Source organism: Myotis daubentonii, chromosome 15, assembly GCF_963259705.1.
Source record: "Myotis daubentonii chromosome 15, mMyoDau2.1, whole genome shotgun sequence".
NCBI lineage: Eukaryota > Metazoa > Chordata > Mammalia > Chiroptera > Vespertilionidae > Myotis > Myotis daubentonii.
In genome coordinates, this window is record NC_081854.1 from 28,712,840 (window position 1) to 28,735,596 (window position 22,757).

The 22,757-nt window shown below is 42.4% G+C and overlaps 2 protein-coding genes across 4 annotated transcripts in view; one reads left to right on the top strand and one right to left on the bottom strand.

Moving 5' to 3' along the window:
• The window catches only part of ANKRD27 (ankyrin repeat domain 27), a 61,886-nt gene extending 56,892 nt beyond the window's left edge, over window positions 1-4,994 (top strand). Inside the window, 6 exon segments of the mRNA XM_059667032.1 lie at window positions 318-429; window positions 1,170-1,248; window positions 1,434-1,506; window positions 3,140-3,228; window positions 3,230-3,300; window positions 3,303-4,994. Of these exon segments, the coding sequence (XP_059523015.1) occupies window positions 318-429; window positions 1,170-1,248; window positions 1,434-1,506; window positions 3,140-3,228; window positions 3,230-3,300; window positions 3,303-3,370 (492 nt within the window). The 3' untranslated portion in view covers window positions 3,371-4,994.
• PDCD5 (programmed cell death 5) lies at window positions 636-18,579 on the bottom strand. 3 transcript variants are annotated; one of them, XM_059667043.1, is made up of 6 exons: window positions 18,387-18,566; window positions 14,657-14,694; window positions 12,334-12,395; window positions 10,167-10,258; window positions 7,508-7,579; window positions 6,986-7,170 (listed from the first exon to the last, which is right to left on the bottom strand). In XM_059667043.1, exons 1-6 carry the CDS (start codon window positions 18,450-18,452, stop codon window positions 7,123-7,125), a joined length of 378 nt encoding a protein of 125 aa, XP_059523026.1. In that variant the 5' UTR covers window positions 18,453-18,566; the 3' UTR covers window positions 6,986-7,122. The 3 variants fall into 3 exon arrangements, with proteins under 3 accessions (XP_059523027.1, XP_059523026.1, XP_059523028.1); XM_059667044.1 differs by lacking the exons at window positions 6,986-7,170; window positions 7,508-7,579 and adding an exon at window positions 636-759 and having other exon boundaries at window positions 18,387-18,579; XM_059667045.1 differs by lacking the exon at window positions 7,508-7,579 and having other exon boundaries at window positions 18,387-18,575.
• Between the last annotated feature and the right edge of the window lie 4,178 nt (window positions 18,580-22,757).

A 22,757-nucleotide genomic window follows, 5' to 3' on the forward strand; every position in this document is an offset into this window, starting at 1 on the left:
ACATTCTGATGAACGTTTCTACTGAGGACTTCCTATGTGCTGGGCCCTGGATAGCCTCTTGATGACTCTAAAATTATAGATCCTGTTGTTGTCAACCCAATTGCACAGAGCAGCGAAGTGCCCAGTCCTGAGTGCCTAGCAGAGGGCGGAGCCAGGCTCCAAGTGAGGGCTGCTCATGGCCTCAGAGTTTCATCTGCAGTTGCTTCTTAGCTCTTCTGTCCAGCTATCCTAGTGCCAACATTTACATCAAAGACAGGCAATTAACTGCTGAAAAAGAATAAAAATATCACTGCTAACTTTTCCCTTTCAAATTACAGAATTCAAAAATAATGGAATTACTCCAGGTCGTACCAAGCTGTGTGGCCACATTAGATGGTGCTGGCGAAACAGACCACAAGGAGCACGTTACCGTTAAGATCAGGAGAAAATGTAAGCGCTTCTGTTCTCTCTGATTCTCAGGTTGGGCTTACCTGGAAGCTCACGAGTAGCTGCTGGTTTTCATTTCATTGTAAACGTACAATGTAGTCATCATCCTGAGGGGAGATTAGGCACCAAAGAAATATATGTTACATCCTAATGTCCCAGATATTTCTACGCCAGTGTTCTGGTTGGTTGTGATGATGAATCTTAGCATTGCCTTGAAGGGCCTCCACTCCCCAACTGGAGAGGAGGAGCAACCTCTGGTAGTTTCTTTCATGTCTCGTGTTCCAAAGCCAGTCCTTTTTCTAGGCATTTCCTGAACATCAGGGTAAATGCTACCTTTAAATAAATTTTTGGTTGATGGTAATTAGAACAGCATTCGCCAAACAGATAGGGTTGAAGTATTTTCTTCCCCTCCCTTTTTTTTTTTTAAGTTGTTATAGTTTAGATGTTTTGGGTTTTTTTAATTGCAACATGAGTTTGATGCAATAATGTGAATAAACCCACATACGTATCTGAATAATCTCAAGGCTATCTAAGGGCTGTGGCGAGGGAGTATTAGTGTATTAAGGATTTACCTTTGTTTCATGGGGGTTCACAGAGTAATAAATATGTTTCTTGAAGCACATGCAGTGCTTAATTTTCAAAATGTTAAAGTAAGAAAATTGAAAGGTTGTATCTATGCTATAATTTTTTTAAAATTCTTAAACTATTTGGAAGTTTTCACATGTTTATCCTTTTATTTGCAGGGAACTCAAAAATGTATAATCTACAAGATGAACCTTTTACAAGACAGTTTTACTTTGTCCACTCAGTCGGTCAGTTTAAGTGAGTATAAAATTTGAGTTGATGTCTGTGCTTTTGACCCTACCTCTACTGAAAACAGAAGCATTATGTACAGCTTGAATGGGTTATAGACAAATATGCTCTCATCAAATGCTGTCACCTTTTGGCCAACCACAGTGTTTTGCACCACTATGTCAAACATTAAATTACTTTGTTTTGGATTTCAGGGGAAGGACGTCAAGGGAGATTATGGCAAGAGATAAAAGTGTCCCTAATTTCCCTGAAGAATCTTTACATGAGGTGAGTTATTAAACACTGGGTTATAATCATATTTTTTAAAGCTTGGCTTTTTCAAAACTAATTCATGGTAAACATATTTCTCATTTCATTATTCCCCTCACTATACAAGTTAATAACAAAACGAGCTCTTTAGTGGCATGGTCAAGAGTATAGACGCAAAAAAAAAAAAAAAAAAAAGAGTATAGACGCCATTTATTGTTATATTTAAAAATGCATTTCTGAATTAAGAAAGGAAAGTGAAGAAAAAGTGGAAAATAGTTATATGCATGGAAAGACATTGCAGTTCATGGGGTGCATTACTTCGTGAAATATCTCAACTTTCACTAAGCAAATTTGCTAATATGCTAATCACTAACATAAAGAAACTAAGTTTATATATAAATGAGTAAAAAAACTTCTCTCAATATGGTGTAAAGTTGCTCATATAGACAATTCTGCATGTGACCATCTTCCTACAGCACTATTTAGTCATTCAGTTATAAAAAGAAGCCTGCTTTACATTCTGTAGTGCTATTAGGTGACTCTTCTCATAAACATGACTTTTCTCACTGCTACTTGCCAATGTAATATGTGGCTATTGGTGAAAATTTGAATTTATAGCATAGGCTTGTTGAGACAAATATACAAATCTTCTCAATCTTTGCTTTAGTGAATTAGTGATTTTGTTCACATGACTAATTTTTATTTCATATTTAATCTTTCATGGTTTTGCTAATAGACCTGCTGGGTGGGAAACCAGCAATGTTTGAAATCTGCTTGGGTTCAATCACGCGCTAGCTTTTCCCTTGCTAGCTATGGGACTTTAGGCAGATTGCTTCACTTTGCTGATCCTGTTTCCTCAGTTGTAGAATGTGGATAACAATAGCGCATACTTGTTGGAATTGTTAAGATTAAGTGTGAAAACACGTAAAGCATTTATGCTGTGTTTAACACATGGAACATGTACATGTCAGACTATCACCACAGGGATGTTAGAGTTGAAATTATGCCTGGCCCAGCCTGGTGTTGTTCAGTGGTTAGAATATCAGCCTTCACACCACTGGGTCTCGCATTTGATTCCTGGTCAAGGGCACGTACCTGGGTGGCTGGTTTTCACGGCCCCAGTACAGCCCCATTGGTCAGGGCACATGCGGGGAAAGCGTGCAGGAAGCAACCAATCAATGTGTCTCCCTCACATTTCTCTCTCTCTCTCTCTCTCTCCCCCCTCTCCTCCTCCCTCCCTCCCTCCCCTCCCCCCCCTCCTTCCCTCTCTTCCACTCACACTAAAAAGCAATGGAGCCTGGCCAGCCAGCATGGCTCAGTGGTTGAACATCATCACAATTCGATTCCCGGTCAGGGCACATACCTGGGTTGTGGGTTCAATCCCCAGTAGGGGGTATGCAGAAGGCAGCCTATCAATGATTCTCCCTCACCATTGATGTTTCTCTCTCTCTGTCTCCCTTCTTCTCTGAAATCAATAAAAAATATTTTTAAAAATAGCAATGGAAAAAATATCTTCAGGTGAGGATTTAAAAAAAATTATGTCTGGAAAGTACTGAGCACATATAAGCTCTCAAAGGTAGCTGTTACTGTCATGGTGGTTGTTTAAAGTACGGTGCCTATGCAAATTGTTCAAATTGTACTTTCTCTTTAGCCAGGAAGGCAAAAAGTCACACAGAAGCAAAAGAACCTATCAGACCAGAGCACATCGCAGACTGCTGACCAAGGAGACGGTGACCAGCCCGAGGCCTGGACTGAAACAAACCGCTCCTGGGAACACGCAAATGCTCCGGAGACACACCGTCAAGGACACAGCTGCACCGAAGGCCCAGCGACTGCTGACAACCCAACCACTCCCCACGAGGCTAGCATTTCCCAGTCTTGATAGTAAATAAGGAATTAAATTTGCTATCAAGAAGTGAGTCCTTAACAAGAAGATGCCGAGCATGAATACAGACAACATAGAACTAAATGTACTTTCTGTTTGGCTTGAGAGAAAGCAGAAAGTTCCTGAAAGCTTTCCTATGGCCCAAAGAATACAACAAAGAAAAAAATCACCATCTCTTTCCTCTTCAGAGCTAATGAATACCCTTGAAAAGGAATATACAAAAATTCTAGGGGTGTCAATTCCTTAAGACTGGGGTGTTTCTTCTTTTAAAAAATATTTTTTATTGCTTTAGAGAGAGATGAAGGAAGAAAAACTTCAATTTGTTGCTTCTTGTATGTGCCCTGACCTTGGCATATTGGGACAATGCTCTAACCAACTGAACTACCCAACTAGAGCTATTTATTCTTACGTATTAGGGTGCCTTGGTTATAGTGAGACGTTTCACCACCAGATTCTGACCTCCTACTGAAAGGTGCTAAACCTGTCAACTATATAAATTAACAAACCACGAGCTAAAAGAATTCCTCCATCTGCGATGAGCTGAAGAGAAGCAATTTAGGTTTTATGGTACTACTAGAGGCCCACTGCACAAAATTCATGCATGGACAGGGGGCCTGCCGGCTGCTGGCCAGGCCTCCCTTCCCCAGCTGCCGGCTGTCAGCCAGGGCCTTCCTTCATTCCACACTGCCCCTGGTGGTCAGCGCACATCATAGTGAGCAATCAAACTCCTGGTCCGTGGAACTCCCCAGGGGACACTTTGCATATTAGGCTTTTATATATATAGATGGAAGCCTGGCAGAAATGTCACATTAGAATGAAGAAAATAGGACCTGGAAAATGTTCCTTTGATAAGCAACACTTGAACCCAAAGATGCCTAAATGCCATTTTGATGTTCATTTTCATAAGAAGGACATATATGACCTATTCTACACTATGTATGTGGGAAAAGGTGGGTATAATTTTTCTTACAACAAAATAGAGCTATTTGGTCCCCGCACATGTGCACCAAAATCCCTTTGTTAAAAACCTTTCCTTAAATGTCACCCTTGAAGGATGGTGGTAATAGAAAATAGATTTGGCACATCTTTCCTTAGTTTTTGTCCTCCTTTTTTAGAGAGAGGAAGAGAGAGAGGGACATCAATTTGTTGTTCCACTTATTTATGTATTCATTGGTTGAGTCTTGTATGTGCCCAGACTAGGGATCAAACCTGCAACCTTTGCATATGGGGACAACTCTCTAACCAACTGAGCTACTCCAGCCAAGGATTTATTCTCTTTTGATCAGATTCAAAACTTACAGCACAAACCAGGTCAGAGTAACTTTGAGTTAGAAATTATTATTGCCATGTATTCCTTTTTATGTGTTTCTACTAATTATACTCTTATTTTTTTATTAATTGGTCTAGGTCCAAAACATGGGTTTATCCTGAGTACATTTTCAAATAACTTTGTAATAGGGAAAGGTTTTGTGCATGTTCTTAGAAATACTTGTGTATGTACAAAAGGGAAGGAAGGGCTGATTATTTTTCTACAAAGTAATTTATGACTTCTAATTTTCTAATGTGCCTTGGGTATGTGCCAAATGATGGAAAAGAAACAGTAAACTTTATGATTCTTGAACGTGTCATGGTGTACTTTCTTTAGTTAATGTTTTGCTGTGGAGATAGTTTCTAAGCCTCTCTGCTATAACCATGTGCTCTGTGTGTGGTAAAATCTCTCCCCATTTTGATGGATGTACATTTTATTTTTTAGTTACAGATGTGACTGTGACTGAAACATAAACTGCATCTTTCAGAGATCACTACCCATCTACCTGGACTAGGGCTGGCAACATATGATATAGTGCCTAGCGCCCACAAAAACGTTTTCTTTTAAAATCAGAACAAAAATGATTACAGCTTCTTAGCCTACACAGGAAATGAGTACTGTTGCTTTGCTAATTTGATTCATTTTTCATCCTTTTGAACAAAACAACCCATTGACTTAGCTTGCCATTAGGACAGTGGTTATTCTGCAAGGGAAAGCATGTAACAAGTCTCTCTCCAGCATTTTTATGTAAATGAGAACTAAAGCAAAATGAACCTGTAATTGGTTTGTGTTGTTTTTTCAAAATCCTTGATGAAAATTTTCTTTTGACTATTTAATTCTGTTCCTTTAAAAAAATCTTGATGTTCTTAATGGTTCTACTCATTCATTTGTTCGTTCAGGGAATACTAGACACTTTATTCCAACACTGACTTTCTCCATTGACTATACAGTTACAAATTTCTAGTCTCTAATAGAGTAAACCTCAAATGTAGTTTAAACATACAGCAGCAGTATGCTAGCTAAAACAGAGATTGAACTGTAAACCACATTTCCTATCACTTTTCTGCTTCTAATTCTGTTCATCTCATTAAATGTTATAACTTCCTCCTGGGCTGGGTCTCACAGAACTAAGATATCTAAAAGGTTATACCAAACAGCTCATTTTAAATTTGACTTAAATTTATGAGCAAAGTTTTCATAACCTAGCGGGGCCCCTTGAGTGTGGCTCTTCTACAAAATACCACATGCGGGCGCGCACGTACAGTGCGATTGAAACTTCATGGCCACGTTTAAGTGGCCAAAGAGCCGCATGTGGCTCGCGAACCTCAGTTTGCCGACCACTGACCTAGTGGGAGTGAAGCATTATATAAGAGATGATATTTGCTTTAAGTTACCTGCAGTTTTATCAGTGAAGAACCCAGAACATTTTAACCAAAAGGTAACTATTTTCATTTTATATATTTTTTTTAAAGTTTTTTCTTTTATATATATATATATATACACACACACATATATATATATTATTATTATTAATAATTTCAGAGAAGAAGGGAGAGGGAGATAGAAACATCAATGATGAGAGAGAGAATCATTGATTGGCTGCCTCCTGTACAACCCCCACTGGGGATCAAGTGCGTAATCTGGTCATGTGCCCTTAACTGGAATCAAACCTGGGACCCTTCAGTCTTCAGGCCGACACTATCCACTGAGCCAAACCAGCTAGGGCAAAAGGTAACTTTTTAAACTGTCTCAATTAGATTTTAATCATTAGAAGTTATTTCTCTTACTTACAGACATGTTTATTATTGTTTAAGTATTATTACCAGTATTTCCTAGTTATTTTAGGAATTCTTTTCAATGGAAGTATCACTCTAGCTATGGAGGTTTTCTGGATAAGGGTAATATTAGATAATTTAATATACCTTGATGCCTTTGAAAAGCAGATTATAAATGAAACCAAAGCTAGGACTAGTCTTAAATTAAATGTAAGTACTATTTGCAGGGAGAAAAATAGCTCACCTGCTTTCAGAACCTATGTCTTAGAAATATTAGATATTAAAGTTGACTTAGCTTAATCCACAGGTTTTAACTCCCATGACATTACTGGATGCTGTTTTGTTCTTACTGAAGTCTACTCGAGCAGCTACTCGAATGGCCATTTTCTTCCCTAACACTAATGTCACAATTACAAAGGATATATTCATGCTGCTACACATTTAAAAGTTTTTGGTAGGAAAAGGAAAAAATGCAAAATGCAGATCTTCTGTTGATTCAGCCACAGTACTAAAATGACTTTGCCCAAATTGTTTTATTTTACACAAGTTTATTTTTCTAAAGGTATATAAACAATAAACAAAGTGAACATTCAATCAGATCTTAACTGCCAAGTATTATCTGTCCTGGAATTGTTCCATTAAGTTCCAGTCTATGCATCTTAAATTCAATAATCGTCATCTTCATCAGAGTCCATTACTTTTCTTCTGTTGAACTGGGGGGAGGGAGATTAAGCAAGTGTTATTACCTGTTTAATGAAGCACAACTCAGATTTTCTGAAAAGAACTATCTCTACCTACTACAGCAAGACATTTTTGTCTATCTTTAAAACAACTTCAAAGAGTTTTAGATATGAGGGGAGGGGGAATAATGAAACAAGAGCCTTAAAAATTAGACCCCTCAATATATGCAAGCCCTGCTCCCCAAACTTCCATGTGTTACAAAATGGAAATGTCTATGGGCTGAAACATATTTTGATACAGTAGGTGTATAGTCGACACATTTAAAATACCAATCTTTCTCTTCTGCCATATGCATTTGGGGAAACTTACTTTAACTGTGGTTTTCTTTTCTGTTTGTTGGCTTACTTTTTCAAGGATTTCTATTAAACCTTGTTCTGTTACCTAGGATAACCAAAAAGAAAAACAGTACTTTTTGTAAACAAAGAATTGACCTCAGGAGATTGAATCATTTTAGTCTTTCTGGGGTGTGGAGGTAGAGGTCAAGAGGGAAGAGAGGTGGGACAAGAGGTTGCAACTACCAGTTATAACTATAGGCATACCTCGTTTTATTGTGCCTCCCATTATTGCACTTCACAGAACATGTTGCATATTTTACAAAATGAAGGCAAGGCCCTCCAGCAAAAAGATTATGACTAGCTTTATTGCAGTAGCCTGGAACCGACCTTGAAATATCTCCGAGGTATACCTGTATTAGTTTTTGTATTAGAATTTGCTCTGCTAGTCATTTGAGGAGGAGCGAAAGTATCCATCAATTAACATCCTCAGAAAAATCCAGTTTGCCCTAGCTGGTTTGGCTCAGTGGATAGAGTGTTTGGCCTGTGAACTCCAGGGTCCTGGGTTCAATTCCAGTCAAGGGCACATGCCCAGTTTGTGGGCTTGATCCCTAGTAGGGGGTGTGCAGGAGGCCGCCGATCAATAATTCATTCTCATCATTGGTGTTTCTCTCTCCCCCTCTCCCTTCCTCTCTGATATCAATAAAAATATATTTTAATTAAAAAAAAAAGAAAAATCCAAAGTAAACAAGTATTTAAGAACACCTTTATCACCCTAGCTGGTTTAGCTCAGTGGATAGAGCCGTCAGCCTGCAGACTGAAGGGTCCAGGTTCAATTCCTGTCAAGGGCACATGCCTGGGTGGCGTGCTTGATCCCCAGTAGGGAGCATGCAAGAGGCAGCTGATCAATGATTCATTCTCATCATTGATGTTTCTCTCCCCGCCTCTCCCTTCCTCTCCGAAATCAATAAAAATATATATTTTTTAAAAAGAACACCTTTATCACCACTAGCAGACATAAACAGCCACCTACAACCCTCTATTGTGTCAATTAAAGAGACACACTGACTCTGCTCTTGAGACCCTGAGAAGCTTAAATGCAGCAGATAAGTCATTCAAAAAGGATGAACCAGTCATTGCCTCTTCCACACACCTTTCTTAGAGTAAGGGGTTCAGGTTAGGACTGATCCCTGCAGGCTGTGGTGGCAACATAGGGCTTCCCAGTGCAAACGGGGTGCATCTGCATCCTGAAGGACAGTCTTGCAACACACATAATAACCAGAATTTTAGCACCTCCTCAATTTGCAAAACAAGTTTAATGTCTACCTATACTAGTAGTGTATCAGTTTTTCTTTTTTAAATTGATATGAGAGAAGAGGAGAGAGAAACATCGATTTTGTTGTTCTACTTATTTATGCATTCATGGTTGATTCTCATACTTGCCTTGTCCTGGAATTGAACCCGTGGGAATCAAACTGGCATCCTTGGCATATAGGGATTGTGTTCCAAACAACTGACCTACCTGACTGAATTTGTATTACTGAGAAACCTTGTTTCCAGTATAGAAGCAATTTAAGCCAGCTAACCCTGATAGTCATTGGGTCACACAGACACCAACAAGGTTCCACAACAACGTCAGGAAAGAAAAGAAGCAGAGGATCTTAGGAAAGGCAATTAGGATATCTTTTAGGATTGATGGTAGATCCAACTATTCTCACCTTTAAAAATTCCTTCCTTGAGGCCTGGCCAATGTGGCTCACTCAATTGGTTAGGGCATCCTCCTATGCACCAAGAGGACTCAGGATTCCCAGTCAGAGCACATGTCTAGGTTGCCGGTTCAATCCCCAGTCTGGGTATGTATGGAAAGCAACCGGTTGATGATGTATGTGTGTGTGTGTGTGTGTGTGTGTGTGTGTGTGTGTGTGTGTGTGTGTGTCTGTCTGTCTGTCTCTCTCTCTCTCTCTCTCTCTCTCAAAATTGATGAAAAATGTCCTCTCCTTGAAATAGTCAACAAGCCCTGGCTGGGTGACTCAGTTGGTTGGGTGTTATCCCATACATCAAAAAGGTCACCTGTTGGATTCCATGTCAGGGCACATACCCAAGTTGGGGGTTTGATCCCCAGTCAGAGTGCTTATGGAATGCAACCAATCAATGTATCTCTCTCACATCATTTTTTTTCTCTAAAGAAATCAATAAACACATATTTTTTTTAAAAAAAAGAGCCTTGGCCGATGTGGCTCAGTTGGTTGAGTGTCATCCATGCACCAAAAGGTATGATTCTATTTCTCTCTCACACTGATCTCTCTCTCTGTCTCCCTCCCTCCTCCTGCCTCTCTCTAAAAGTCAATAAAATCGTATTTAAACATAAATAAAAAATAGTCAACAAGATTTCTGTAACCAGAAGATGAAACTGGCCTTTTAAAAACTGATTTTTAGAGGGGGAGAAGAGGAGATGAGAGAGGAAGAGAGAGAGAGAGAGAGAGAGAAACATCGATTTGTTGTTCCACTTATTATACAGTCAATGGTTGATTCTTGTATGTACCCTGACCAGGGATTGAACCCACAACCTTGACATATCAGGATGGTGCTCTAACCAACTGAGCTACCTGACCACAGCGAAATTGACCTTTTGAAGACATGTTTGGATAAAGTAGACAACAACAGGCAAAACTACCTCAAGACAGTCCTAAGCTTACCTTCCCATTTAGTTGTCCATATCTTGCCATCTGTATAAGGTAATTCTCTACTCCTTTAGTTTTTTCGGGTTTTACAAGTGCTAAGTTACTTACTAAAAAGAAAAAAAATACAAAAAAAGTCAAGACTAAATGCACTTATATTGTAACAAAAATAAACACCAACATTTCCAAAGCACTTCACAGACTTATTTATGTCTTGAAATTAGCAAGGTAGGGGTGGCAGGAGGTATTGTTACCCTCTTAAAAATGAGGAAACTAAAGTTCAGCCATGTCAAGGCCACACAGAAGGAGTGGCAGAGCCAAGATTAAATTTGGGTTCTCAGAGTCTAAGCCCATCCTTTTTTTTTTTTTTTTGCCTTCTTTATTTTTTTTTTTTATTTTTTTTTTAATCTTTTTTTTTTTAATATTTTATTGATTTTTTACAGAGAGGAAGGGAGAGAGATAGAGAGTTAGAAACATCAATGAGAGAAACATCTATCAGCTGCCTCCTGCACATCTCCTACTGGGGATATGCCCGCAACCCAGGTACATGCCCTTGACCGGAATCGAACCTGGGACCTTTCAGTCCGCAGGCCGACGCTCTATCCACTGAGCCAAACCGGTTTCGGCGCCTTCTTTTTTTTTTAATTTTTCTTAAGCCCCATGCTTTTTAAAAATATGTATGATTGCACTCTGGAAAATATGTTACATATTACTACAGATATAATCAGTATCTATATAAGACTGCCTATTCTAAGCTAGGCTTCAAGAAGATACTAGTGCCCTAACCGGTTTGGCTCAGTGGATAGAGCATCGGCCTGCGGACTCAAGGGTCCCAGGTTCGATTCCGGTCAAGGGCATGTACCTTGGTTGCGGGCACATCCCCAGTGGGGAGTGTGCAGGAGGCAGCTGATCAATGTTTCTCTCTCATCTATGTTTCTAGCTCTCTATCCCTTCCTCTCTGTAAAAAAATCAATAAAATATATTTAAAAAAAAAAAAAAAAGAAGAAGTTACTAGTTCATTCCAATTGGTTCATTTGTTTTCTACATGGTTTTCTCTTCGGTTTTTAAATATGAAAAATTATTAACTAAAATGGAGAATACAATAAATCTCTCAAACCATAGAAGGATAAATGGCGATGGAAAAAATAAAATTAACTTAATTTTTTTTTAAATAAAGTTTTTTTTTTGTTTTAATATATTTTTATTGATTTCAGAGAGGAAGGGAGGGAGACCCGGGAGAGAGAGATAGAAACATCAATGATGAGAATCATTGATTGGCTGCCTCCTACGTGCCCCACATTGAGGATGAAGCCTGAAAACCGGGTGTGTGCCCTGACTGGGAATCGAACCGTGACTTCCTGGTTCATAGGTCCATGCTCAACCAGCCATGCCAGCCAGGCAAAATTAACTTGAAAAAAGAACTAAACCTAGCCAGTGTGGTTCAGAGGTTGAGCGTCAACCCATGAACCAAGATCTGAACCCAGAGGTCACTGGTTCTACTCCCTGTCAGAGCACATGCCCACGTTGCGGGGCTCCATCCCCAGGAGGAGCGCAGGAGGCAGCTGATTAATGTTTCAATCTCTCTATCCCTCTCCCTCTAAAATCAATAAAAACATATTTCTTTAAAAAAGAACTCCAGCCCTAACCGGTTTGGCTCAGTGTATAGAGTGTCAGCCTGCGGACTCAAGGATCCCAAGTTCGATTCCGGTCAAGGGCATGTACCTTGGTTGCAGGCACAACCCCGGTAGGGAGTGTGCAGGAGGCAGCTGATTGATGTTTCTAACTCTCTATCCCTCTCCCTTCCTCTCTGTAAAAAAAATCAATAATATATATTAAAAAAAAGAACTCCAAAAATAAATAAATAAATAAGCCCCTCAATATCTTATCACATATGTCAACTATCAGCAACACTTTGTAATTGACTTAAGACTTGCTGTCTATATATTTTACCTAAAAAGCACTTGGGAAATTATCTCCTTGATAGGAGAGAACCACGCAGGTACATTTAATAATTTAAGTCCATTTCTTTAGGTTTACAAACTGCACATTTCTTACAAATATCTATATTTTAAGTGTTTATAGGTTAAATATTTAATCTACAGATAGCAATAATTTCATATCTTCCCATTCAACTAACACAAGCCAATTTTATGAAAATAACTTAAAAGAAACTGAAGATGCTTACACCGGGCCCGGGCTGACTGATCCAGAACTTGGGCTAAGATACTGTTTCTCATTTCTGCTTCTCTATAACAAAAAAAAAGTCAAGCAAAATTAAAACGAAGCTGTCAGCATTCCTATTGAACAGACGAAAATGTAACTCACTTAATACATTTCCCAAGGTGGAAGGGGACTGCATGCATAGATTGCACTATAGTAGGTGCTGTATGGATGGTAACAGCTATTATTGCTGAAGAATCCACTCTTGCCTTCAAAAGCCAGCTTTATATTGTGGGTGTAACCCTACCAAGTTGAAAGATAAAACCTTACATTTTCATAATTCATGGGGGAGTTTCAGTTCAACCACCATGACCAACATTTATTATATATTTAGTGTGAGAGAAGTGCTAGAAATCTGTAGTGAGATTTCCAACAATTAAAGGACCAAATGATTAATACGTGTAATTATCTTAAGAGATGAAGAAGCTGACACCCCCTTGCCAGTGTGGTTCAGTGACTGAGCATTGACCAATGAAGCAGGAGTTCAAGGTTCAATTTCCGGTCAGGGCACATGCAGAAGGCAGACAATCAATGATCCTCTTATCACTGATGTTTCTACCTCTCTCTTTCTCCCTCTCTCTGAAATCAACAAAAACATTAAAAAAGAACAATTAAAAAAAAAAAAAAGCTGAGATATCTAGGGAAGCTATAAGTAGTTGTGGCCAAGCTAGAACCAACTCCCATATTTCAAGACTCTCAGTTATACATGTTTGGGTGAGGAGGGAGAGTGAAATTATAACTCCGCAACTATCCTTACACTCCTACCTATACAAGTAGAAACTAGTTCATGTTCATAGGACAGTGGTTTCAAACTTTAGTTAGCAGCAAATTTTTTTAAGTGAGTCCTTCAAGGAACTTAATACTCAACACAGACAAAAGCAGAAATTCTTTAATTGAACTGAGGGGGAGCTGGGGCTGGCTGTGCCACTACCTGCCCCATCGGAGGAGCCCTCGGGTTCATGAACACAACTTGAAGCCCACTTCCATGGGGCATTTCCTTATTGCACCTGAGTACTTCAATTCAACCCTGCAGCAAACTACTGTTACTGTATTTCACTGAATCTAAGATACCACTGATTGTAAGATGGACCATAGTGTTATGTACTTCTAAGAACAAAAAAACACCCTAGATGAAGAGTCTAATAGGAGACTCCACACTCAAAGCTCGGGCATCAAAGAGCAACAACCACATACAAGGTAAACAAGAAATAAGCCTGCCATGCAGAAAGGGACTACAAGTAAGGATGCATGCATCAAACTTGACCCTGAGTGAAGAAAAAACTTCCTTTGAGAATTTGAACGTCAAGCTTTAGTCATGCAAGTTTGCTGTCTGAATTCACACTATCAAGGTGGAGGGAGGGAGGGAGAACCCTAAGCATAGAATTTAATTTTAAGATGTCTCAGATCAGAAATGTACCCAAGTGGTAGCAGAAGCAAAAGTAAATCCTCTGGAAGAATCCAGGACAATAGTGATCCATTATGAAAACCACCCCAATTCCAGATATGTTAAAATGTGAAAAAAGGCCCATCTTATAATCAATGGAATTCACAGTTTCATTTTCTTCTTAGCACTATCCCAGGTGCTTACCAACTCTCTTCCCACTAAAATAAGCCATGTATGGGCAGGAACCTTCTCTGCCTTGCCTGTTTCCAAAGACCCACCATAGTGCCTGACCTAGAACAGGTGCTCAATAAATATTTGCTGAATGAGTTAAAAGGTGGCATGAGGGAGGGAGGGGGAAATGGGGAGTTGTTCAATAAGTATAGAGTTTCAGTTTTGCAAGATGAAAATGTTCTAGAGATCTGCTGCACACTATGAGAATATAACATTATTCTCATACACTTACAAATGGTTATTATGGTAAATTTTATCTTATGTGTTCTTTCATCACAGTTAGAAAAAAGGTAGCATGATGGGATAACTAACCATTCAATAAACATGCCGTGTGCTGGGATAAAATTAACAGTTAATATTTATCTAGCATTTACTAAATGCAAGGTACTGGACCTCTGTAACCCTCACAACATCCCCATGACGTAGTCCTAGTATTATACTCATTTTACGGAGATCACACTTTAGCAGAGAAACAAACATCAACCAGTAATTGTATTAATGAGGTAGTAAGTGCTGTGAGATTCTATACATTTAAACTCTCAAATTAATAACAAATACCCCGATGGTTTATGAAAAATCACTATTCCAGGAGAAACTTAGATTAACACACTATTAAAATAACTAAAGTAAAAAAGCATATGGCGAAACCAGCCTTCAGACCTCTAGCCCATACCTGTGCTTTGCTTCCTGTTGTGCTGCATCGCCAGGATCCTGAAAATATAATTTTATCTTTTAGTTGAGTAACTGCACAGAGGAAAAATACAAATTATTCTGTCCTGTTTCTGATAACTAATAGGCTCCTGCAGAGGTAGCAATCAACTTATTGCCAAATAATTAAAAGCTGGGCCTCCAAGAAGTCAGTGGGATAGTTTCCACTTACGAAGCCCTAGCCGGTTTGGCCCTGTGGACAGAGCATCGGCTGGGGACCCAGGGTCCCTGGTTGGATTCCGGTCAAGGGCACCTAATCAGTTGCAGGAGGCAACCAATCGATGCGTTTCTCTCACATCCATGTTTCTCTCTCTTTCCCTCTCCATAAAAATCAGTGCAAAAAATATCCTTGGGTGGGAGAAACCAAGATGGCGGCATAGGTAAACACCGGAAATTGCTGCCTCCCACAACAACTTCAAAAATACAATGAAAAGACAAAACAGACATGATCCAGAACCACAGGAAGGCTGGCTGAGTGGAAATTCTACAACTAGAAGGAAAGAGAAAAGCACACTGAGACTCATAGGAGCTGCAAAAGTAAAGTGTAGAGGCTCTAGCGCGTGGAAAGGGGCTGGCACCTGAGGACGCGGCTGTCTTTTTGAATCGGGAGGGAGTCACAAGCTCCCGACTCCTCTGAACTCCAGTTCCGGGAAGTCTCTGGGGACCCAGACTCATACGGGGAGAAACTGGACTGTCTCAGCGGGCAAAACTCAGAACTTGAGGGCGGCTTTCTCTCAGAGGTGCCTGCAGCAATTACCGGGACACTGAGACGCAAGGCCCCTTAGGGCAGGGCCGAGGATCAGCCATAGCTGCTTGCTCCGCCCTGTTGATTCCCTGAGACCCCACCACACCCAGGCTTCGGCAGAGGCTTTTGCATATGAATGCCCTGGCCCTTTGCAATCTGAAAATTACCTAACAAACTGCAGCTGGGTCAGAGAGACCCAGAACTTCCAAGAGAAGGCCCAAGGCTCCACAGCAGCTTGCATTGCTTCACAGCTGGGACTCATCTGGGCACCTCCAAACCCCCCAAAAAAGGAAGGGGAATCTGCAGATCTCTTCGTAGCTCCTGCTGGGTAGCCTCAGGCAGAGGCTAAATTAGCACCTCCTTAGATCCAAGAGCCAGTGTACCCAGTGGTCAGAGTAGGACCCTCCAATTACAACTCCTCAGATCCATAAGGGACATACTCAGGGGGCAGACTCAGTGGGCACCAAAGCCTCACTGAAGCAAGTCTTGCCTCATAAGGGTGTCTTCAACACAGAAGTTATCCCACTGTAGACACAGCTGATTCTCACAGCCAACTGGCCTGGAGGTCAATTCCTCCCAGTGATACCTACAACAATCAAGGCTTAACTACAACAAGACTGTGCACAAAGCCCATAAAGGGGTGCACCAAGAGTGTCCACCCCAGGTAATTGGGGAAGCTGAGCCACTGGGCCCCACAGGACACCTAGCACACAAAGCCACTCTACCAACACAGGAAAGCATAAAAAATGCAGAGACAAAGAAACAGGTCACAAATGACAGAAATGGAGGAAAGCAAACTACTGGATATAGAGTTCAAAACCAAACTTAGAAGGTTTTTCAAGAATTTTCTAGAAACCGCCAATAAATTTAGTGAGACCCTGGAGGATATGAAAAAAGACCAACTAGAAATTAAGCATACGCTGACTGAAATAAAGAATAATATACAGAGATCCTACAGCAGACAAGAGGATCCCAAGAATCAAGTCAAAGATTTGAAATACGAAGAAGCAAAGAACACCCAACCGGAAAAACAAAAAGAAAAAAGAATCCAAAAATACGAAGATAGTGTAAGGAGCCTCTGGGACAGCTTCAAGCGTACCAACATCTGAATTATAGGGGTGCCAGAAGAAGAGAGACATCAAGATATTGAAAACCGATTTGAAGAAATAATGACAGAAAACTTCCCCCACCTGGTGAAAGAAATAGACTTACAAGTCCAGGAAGCGCAAAGAACCCCAAACAAAAGGAATCCAAAGAGGACCACACCAAGACACATCAGAATTAAAATGCCAAGAGCAAAAGACAAAGAGAGAATCTTAAAAGCAGCAAGAGAAAGACAGTCAGTTACCTACAAGGGAGTACCCATACGACTGTCAGCTGATTTCTCAACAGAAACTTTGCAGGCCGGAAGGGAATGGCAAGAAATATTCAAAGTGATGAATGCCAAGAACCTACAACCAAGATTACTTTATCCAGCAAAGCTATCATTCAGAATTGAAGGTCAGATAAAGAGCTTCACAGGTAAGGAAAAGCTAAAGGAGTTCATCACCACCAAACCAGGATTATATGAAATGCTGAAAGGTATCCTTTAAGAGGAGGAAGAAGAAAAAGGTAAAGATAAAAATTATGAACAGCAAATACATATCTATCAACAAGTGAATCTAAAAATCAAGTGAATAAAAAATCTGATGAACAGAGTAAACGTGAATATAATAGAACCAGGGGCATAGAAAGGGAGTGGACTGACAATTCTTGGGGGGGGGGGGGGGGGGATGCAGGAAGAGACTGGACAAAAATCGTACACCTATGGATGAGGACAGTAGGAGGGGTAAGGGCAGAGGGTGGGGTGGGAACTGGGTGGAGGAGAGCTATGGGGGGGAAAAAGAGGGACAACTGTAATAATCTGAACAATAAAGATTTAATTTAAAAAATATATATATCCTCGGGTGACGATTAACAAAAAGAAGGTTGCAGGTTCGATTCCCAGTGGAGGGCACATAACCTAGGTTGCAGGTTTGATTCCAGGTCGGAGCCAAACATCGATGTTTTTCTCTCCCCAGCCCCTTCCTCTCGCTCTAAAATCAATAAAAGCATGTCCTTGGGTGAGGTTTAAAAGAAAAATAAGAATCAAGCAATGCACAAATAAGTGGAACAACAAAGTTGATGCTTCTCCCTCTCTAAAATCAATAAATAAATATCAAATTTTAAAAATCAATGTTTTGATAAGCTTCTAAAGTCACAATCTAATAGAATGTTTTAGAATACAACCAACCATTAGGAAGGGGAGTCCCTGTACAATGGAGCCGCATTTTATGGGTAAGAATAATTTGGGGGGGGGGGGAGGGACCGCTGAGGATTCCAACGGCACCTCCTGGGAGACCATCGCATTCCAGCCCGTACCCAGCCTGCTCCCTCTCCTTTCTGCAGCCTTTACTGGAGAATATTATCTAAGGGACGAGTGCCCAGAGCCTGGCTCCTCCCCGAGACCGTCACTCTGTCACAGGAGATGGGATGCTCCCCGCTGTCCTCTCAGCACCGGGCACACCGGACCCGCAACAAATGCGGGTCGGTTGCTGGGGTCAGAATTCCAGGGAACAATCCCGCTGGAACCAGCAGCGGAAACAGGCCAGACCCAGAGGCTCAGGAGCGGAGACCCGAGGAGCGGGACATTCTCTTCGGGCCGACGCCGGCCCGGCCCGGCCAGGCCTTGGAGGCGAGCCCAACCCGGCCCGAGAGAGGCCCAACCGGACCCACCCGGGAGAGCACGTGGCCAGCCGGCCGCCGGAAACCCCCGCGACAGGGAGAGGCCCGGGACAGCCTCGGGGCAGACGCGGGTTCTCCGCCAGCGGCCGAGCACCGGCCGAGGCGCCGAGAGCCGCCGCGCCCTCCACCTCGGACGAGGGCGGCGCCCCGCGGGAAAATGGGCCGAACGGGCGGCGGGCGCGCTCACCCCGTGCTTGGCCTGCAGCTCCGCCAGCCTCTGCTTCCGCAGAGCCTCCAGCTCCTCCTCCGCCATGGTGCGGCCGACGGGGCAGAGCAGCCAAGCACCCCGCTCCGGCCCACTCGGCGTTACTCCCTCAGCGGCGGGGCGAACGCGGCCCTACCCACTGCGCAGGCGCCCGCGACTCCCAGGCCTCACCAATCCAGCCCGGAGCGGCGCCGCCTGACGCAGCCAGGGCGCCTGGAGAGGCCCGATTTCGCGATCGCAGGGGGTCGGCGTGGGGCGGGGCAGTGGACAGAACCCGAGCACCTCGCCTTCTCTTGCGCGGCCCCACCTCCCCTCCCGGATGACGCTAAGCACTCGCGGGCGTCGCGTGGCTGCGAGTGAGATAACATAGCAATCTAAACACAGCCAGTAAAATAACAGGCAAAATTTGTTTGTGGCCTATTGCGTGCTAAGTGGAAGGGTTAAAGAGAATAAAACGGGGCAGAAAAAGACTTACTGTGCTTTGCAGATACCTTGCAGAAAGCTTGCAGCCTTAAGCACAGCATAGCTCAGATAACCAGAAGACACCTGGCCTGGGAGAAACCAAGGACAGACCAGACCCTTACGTCAGCAGAGCGGCTTGCAGCCAGCCAAAGTTAATAAAAACCTATCTCTCCCTCCTCTCTTCGCTGATGCTTTTCTCGGTCTCAGCCCACCTGCACGCATGTGGTCGGAATAAAATCTTTTTTTGATACATTATGGCCTCATGTCATAGGTGCGCAATCCCAGCCCACTCCAAACCTTTCACTCTGCTCGTGTTATCTCCATTTATAGATGAAGATCCCGGGCCTTAGAAAGGCTAAGTGGGGTGGTGAAAATGTTCTAAAACTGGACTGTGGTGAGGATTGCACAACCCTTAAATTTGCTAAAAGACATTAAATTGTACCCTTAAAGGGGCGTCAAAGGCGTAGGTATAAAAGACTCCCTGGTCACCCGGCCATTAAGAAGCCAAGTTAAAGCAAACTTGGAGGGTGAGACTTGGAAACATAGGCCTTCCCTCCCAGGCTAGCGTGGGGGACTGTGGGGCGTGATATAAACTTCTGGACACCCACTTCCCCCCCAGGGCCTGTCCAAGGCTGTGGGGTGGGCAGCTGGGGCTGAGTGAACTCCATTGCAGAGGGTTGAGGAGGAGGTTGCATCTTTGAAGTGGGGATATTGGTGTGTGTGCAGTAACCTATTACTCATGCAGGTTATACACCTGTTTTTTCATTATGGCAAAAATATATAAAATATACCTTTAAAACTATTTTTAATGTACAGTTCAGTAGTGTTAAGTACATTTACATAAACTCTTTTCATCTAGTAAAACTTAAACTCTATACCAGGGGTGGGCAACCCCTGGCACGCATGCCAGACATGGCACGCCAGTAACTTTTGCTGGCACGCGAAACCCTGTCTTATAATCTTCCATTTACAATTTTTTTCTTAATACCAACTTTTTTATTTTTCAGATAAATTCAGTGTAGGTGCATCTTAGATAAATAAATAATTTTACATAACAAGTTATCTTAAAGACCATAGACATGGATTGACGAGAGAGGGGAAGAGCAATTTCAATAGTGTTGAAAACAAACTATTGAGGACTTGGAATGCCATTCCAGAAAATTTTTTCTGTTTAAAAAACTTTGCAACAGCGTTACTCTTCATGTTTTCATCCACATGCGCTTGTGAATCTTTGTTCTCAGTGATGAATTTTGTTAAGTCTCATAATAGGAGTAGCCTGACGGATGAAAGTAGTAGTTCGTGCATATCTCTGAAGGTCACGAAATATAAACCTGATGTAAAATCTCTGTCATCAGTGATGCAGCAGCAAAAGTCCCACTGATAATATCAAACAGAGTCATAAAGTTTTCTGTGGGACTATCAGTGTACATTAAAAAATAAATGTATTGCCCTAACTGGTTTGGCTCAGTGGATAGAACATCGGCCTGCGGACTGAAAGGTCCCAGGTTCAATTCCAGTCAAGGGCATGTACCTTGGTTGCAGCACATCCCCAGTAGGGGGTGTGCAGGAAGCAGCTGATTGATGTTTCTCTCTCATAGATGTTTCTAACGCTCTATCCCTCTCCCTTCCTCTCTGTAAAAAACCAATAAAATATATTTTTAAAAAGGTATTTTTCATCATCATATACTGTGTTTTTGTTGCTCGAATGAATTTTATTATTTCTTCAAGGTTCTTCACATACGTACACCTTAAGAGATATCAAGTAGGCGTAACATGTTCTCAAAAAATTAGGGTTGGCACGCAGAATTTTGAGTCAGAGATTTTGCTGGTTTTGGCACGCACTCACAAAAAGGTTGCCCACCCCTGATCTATACCCATTAAATAACTCCCCAAGCTCTTCTCCTCCAACCTTTAATAACCATTATTGTGTTCTCTGACCCTTATGATTTTGGCTAACTACTTTACATAAATGGAATCATAGAATATTTGTCCTTTTGTCATTGGCTTATTTCACTTAGCATGCTGTCCTTAAAACCAGTTCATGGTGTAGCATGTGTTGGAATGTTCTTCCTATTTAAAGCCAGAAAGTATTTCATGGTATGTATACTAGAGGCCTGGTACACGAGATTTGTGCACTGGGGGGGGGGGGGGGCTCCCCTCAGCCCGGCCTGCACCCTCTTACAGTCCTGGAGCCCTTGGGGGATGTCTGACTGACAGCCCCCTACTCCCCGCTGGGAGCTGGCCTAAACTGTCAGTCACACATCCTTAGCACTGCTGTGGAGGCGGGAGAGGCTCCAGCCACTGCTGCTGCCCTCACCAGCCTAGTTACAGAATCTTTTCTCTTGTGATGAGAACTTTTAAGGTTGACTCTCAGCAACTTTTAAACAAAACATTTATGATCTACACTAATAAAAGAGAAAAATGGTAATTGGCGTACGACGATACCCTTTTCATTGGCTAATGAGGGTTATATGCAAATTAACTGCCAACTAAGATTGGCAGTTAACTGCCAACTAAGATTGGCAGTTAACTGCCAACAAGATGCCGGTTAATTTGCATATGTAGGCACAATGCAGGGAGGCAAAAGGGAAAGCAGGAAGAAGCCCCCTGCCACTGATAGTGATTGGAAACCCAGGGGAGAGCTAAGAGCTGGGGCCGCCTTTGCCCTGCCCCCCAGCCATGATCAGAGAATCAGGTGCCTTTTCCACCCTGGCCAGTGATAGCAGGAAGTAGGGGTGGAGCCAGCGATGGGAGGTGGGCACGGTCGAAGCTGGCAGTCCCAGGAGCTAGGGGTCCCTTGCCTGGGCCTAAAGCGGAGCCCACGATCGCGGGGCTGCTGCAGCTGTGGCGCCCCGCTGCCCGGGCTGGACGCCTCAGCCAGAGGCGTCCTGCAGGGGCAGGGGCGGAGCCCGCGCGATCGCGGCGCCCCCCGCTGCCCGGGCCGGACGCCTAGGCCAGAGGCGTCAGGCCTAGGCAAGGGGCCGATCCTGCGATTGGAGGGTGATGGGGGTCAACGCCTGAGGGCTCCCAGTATGTGAGAGGGGGCAGGCTGGGCTGAGGGACACTCCCCCCACACTCACACCCAGTGCACGAATTTCGTGCACCGGGCCCCTAGTTATGATAATATACTTCCAGTTGTCTTTCACTGAAGTTAGTGTTTTCTCATATTACAGGAACCTTTGAGCAAGCCTCTATCTGATTTATGTGTAGGCCATAATTTTGGAAAGTTGATAGAATGAATGGTGATGAGTTCTGTGATGCAGTGTAACATTATCCAATAAAAATATATTTAATCAATAAAAATATACTTAAACTTTTTTTCTTTTTTCGATGTTTTTTTCTTTTTTTTGTACTTAAACTTTTATTGATTTCAGAGAGGAAGGGGGAGGGAGAGAAACATCAAGGATGAGAGAGATGTTTCATTATGGCAAAAATATATAAAATATACCTTTTGTATCAAGCTGCCTCCACGCCCCCTACTGGGGATCAAGCCCCTAACCTGGGCATGTGCCCTTGACCGGAATCAAACCCGGGACCCTTCAGTCTACAGGACGATGCTCTATCTACTGAGCCAAACCAGCTAGGGCTATGATACTAATTTTAAAAATAAACCAAGACTGTCTGAAAGGGTTACAGAAGCTATTGTTGACTTAGATTTCTTTGAGGCTGACCCTCAAAGCACCACCTTTCAAAGTCCATCTGCCTAGCTTCAGCAGGTGGCACATCTAGCTTACCTGCTTACCGAACAGGGAGGAAAAGGGCCCAGAGAAGCAGCTTATTCAGCATGAGACTGTAATGCTGCCACCATTACTGGGCATGGCCAGATTACTCAGAAATTTAGACAAAGGGCCCTTGTAACAGGGCCCTAAAGCATGTATTCCCCACCGAAGC

Coding starts and splice junctions, on each gene's coding strand:
- PDCD5 (XM_059667043.1), bottom strand. CDS start 18,452: ATGGCGGAGGAGGAGCTGGAGGCTCTGCGGAAGCAGAGGCTGGCGGAG. Junction 14,695..18,386: donor AGCTGCAGGCCAAGCACGGG/GTGAGCGCGCCC, acceptor TTATATTTTCAG/GATCCTGGCGATGCAGCACA. Junction 7,171..7,507: donor AAAAGAAAACCACAGTTAAA/GTAAGTTTCCCC, acceptor CCCTCCCCCCAG/TTCAACAGAAGAAAAGTAAT.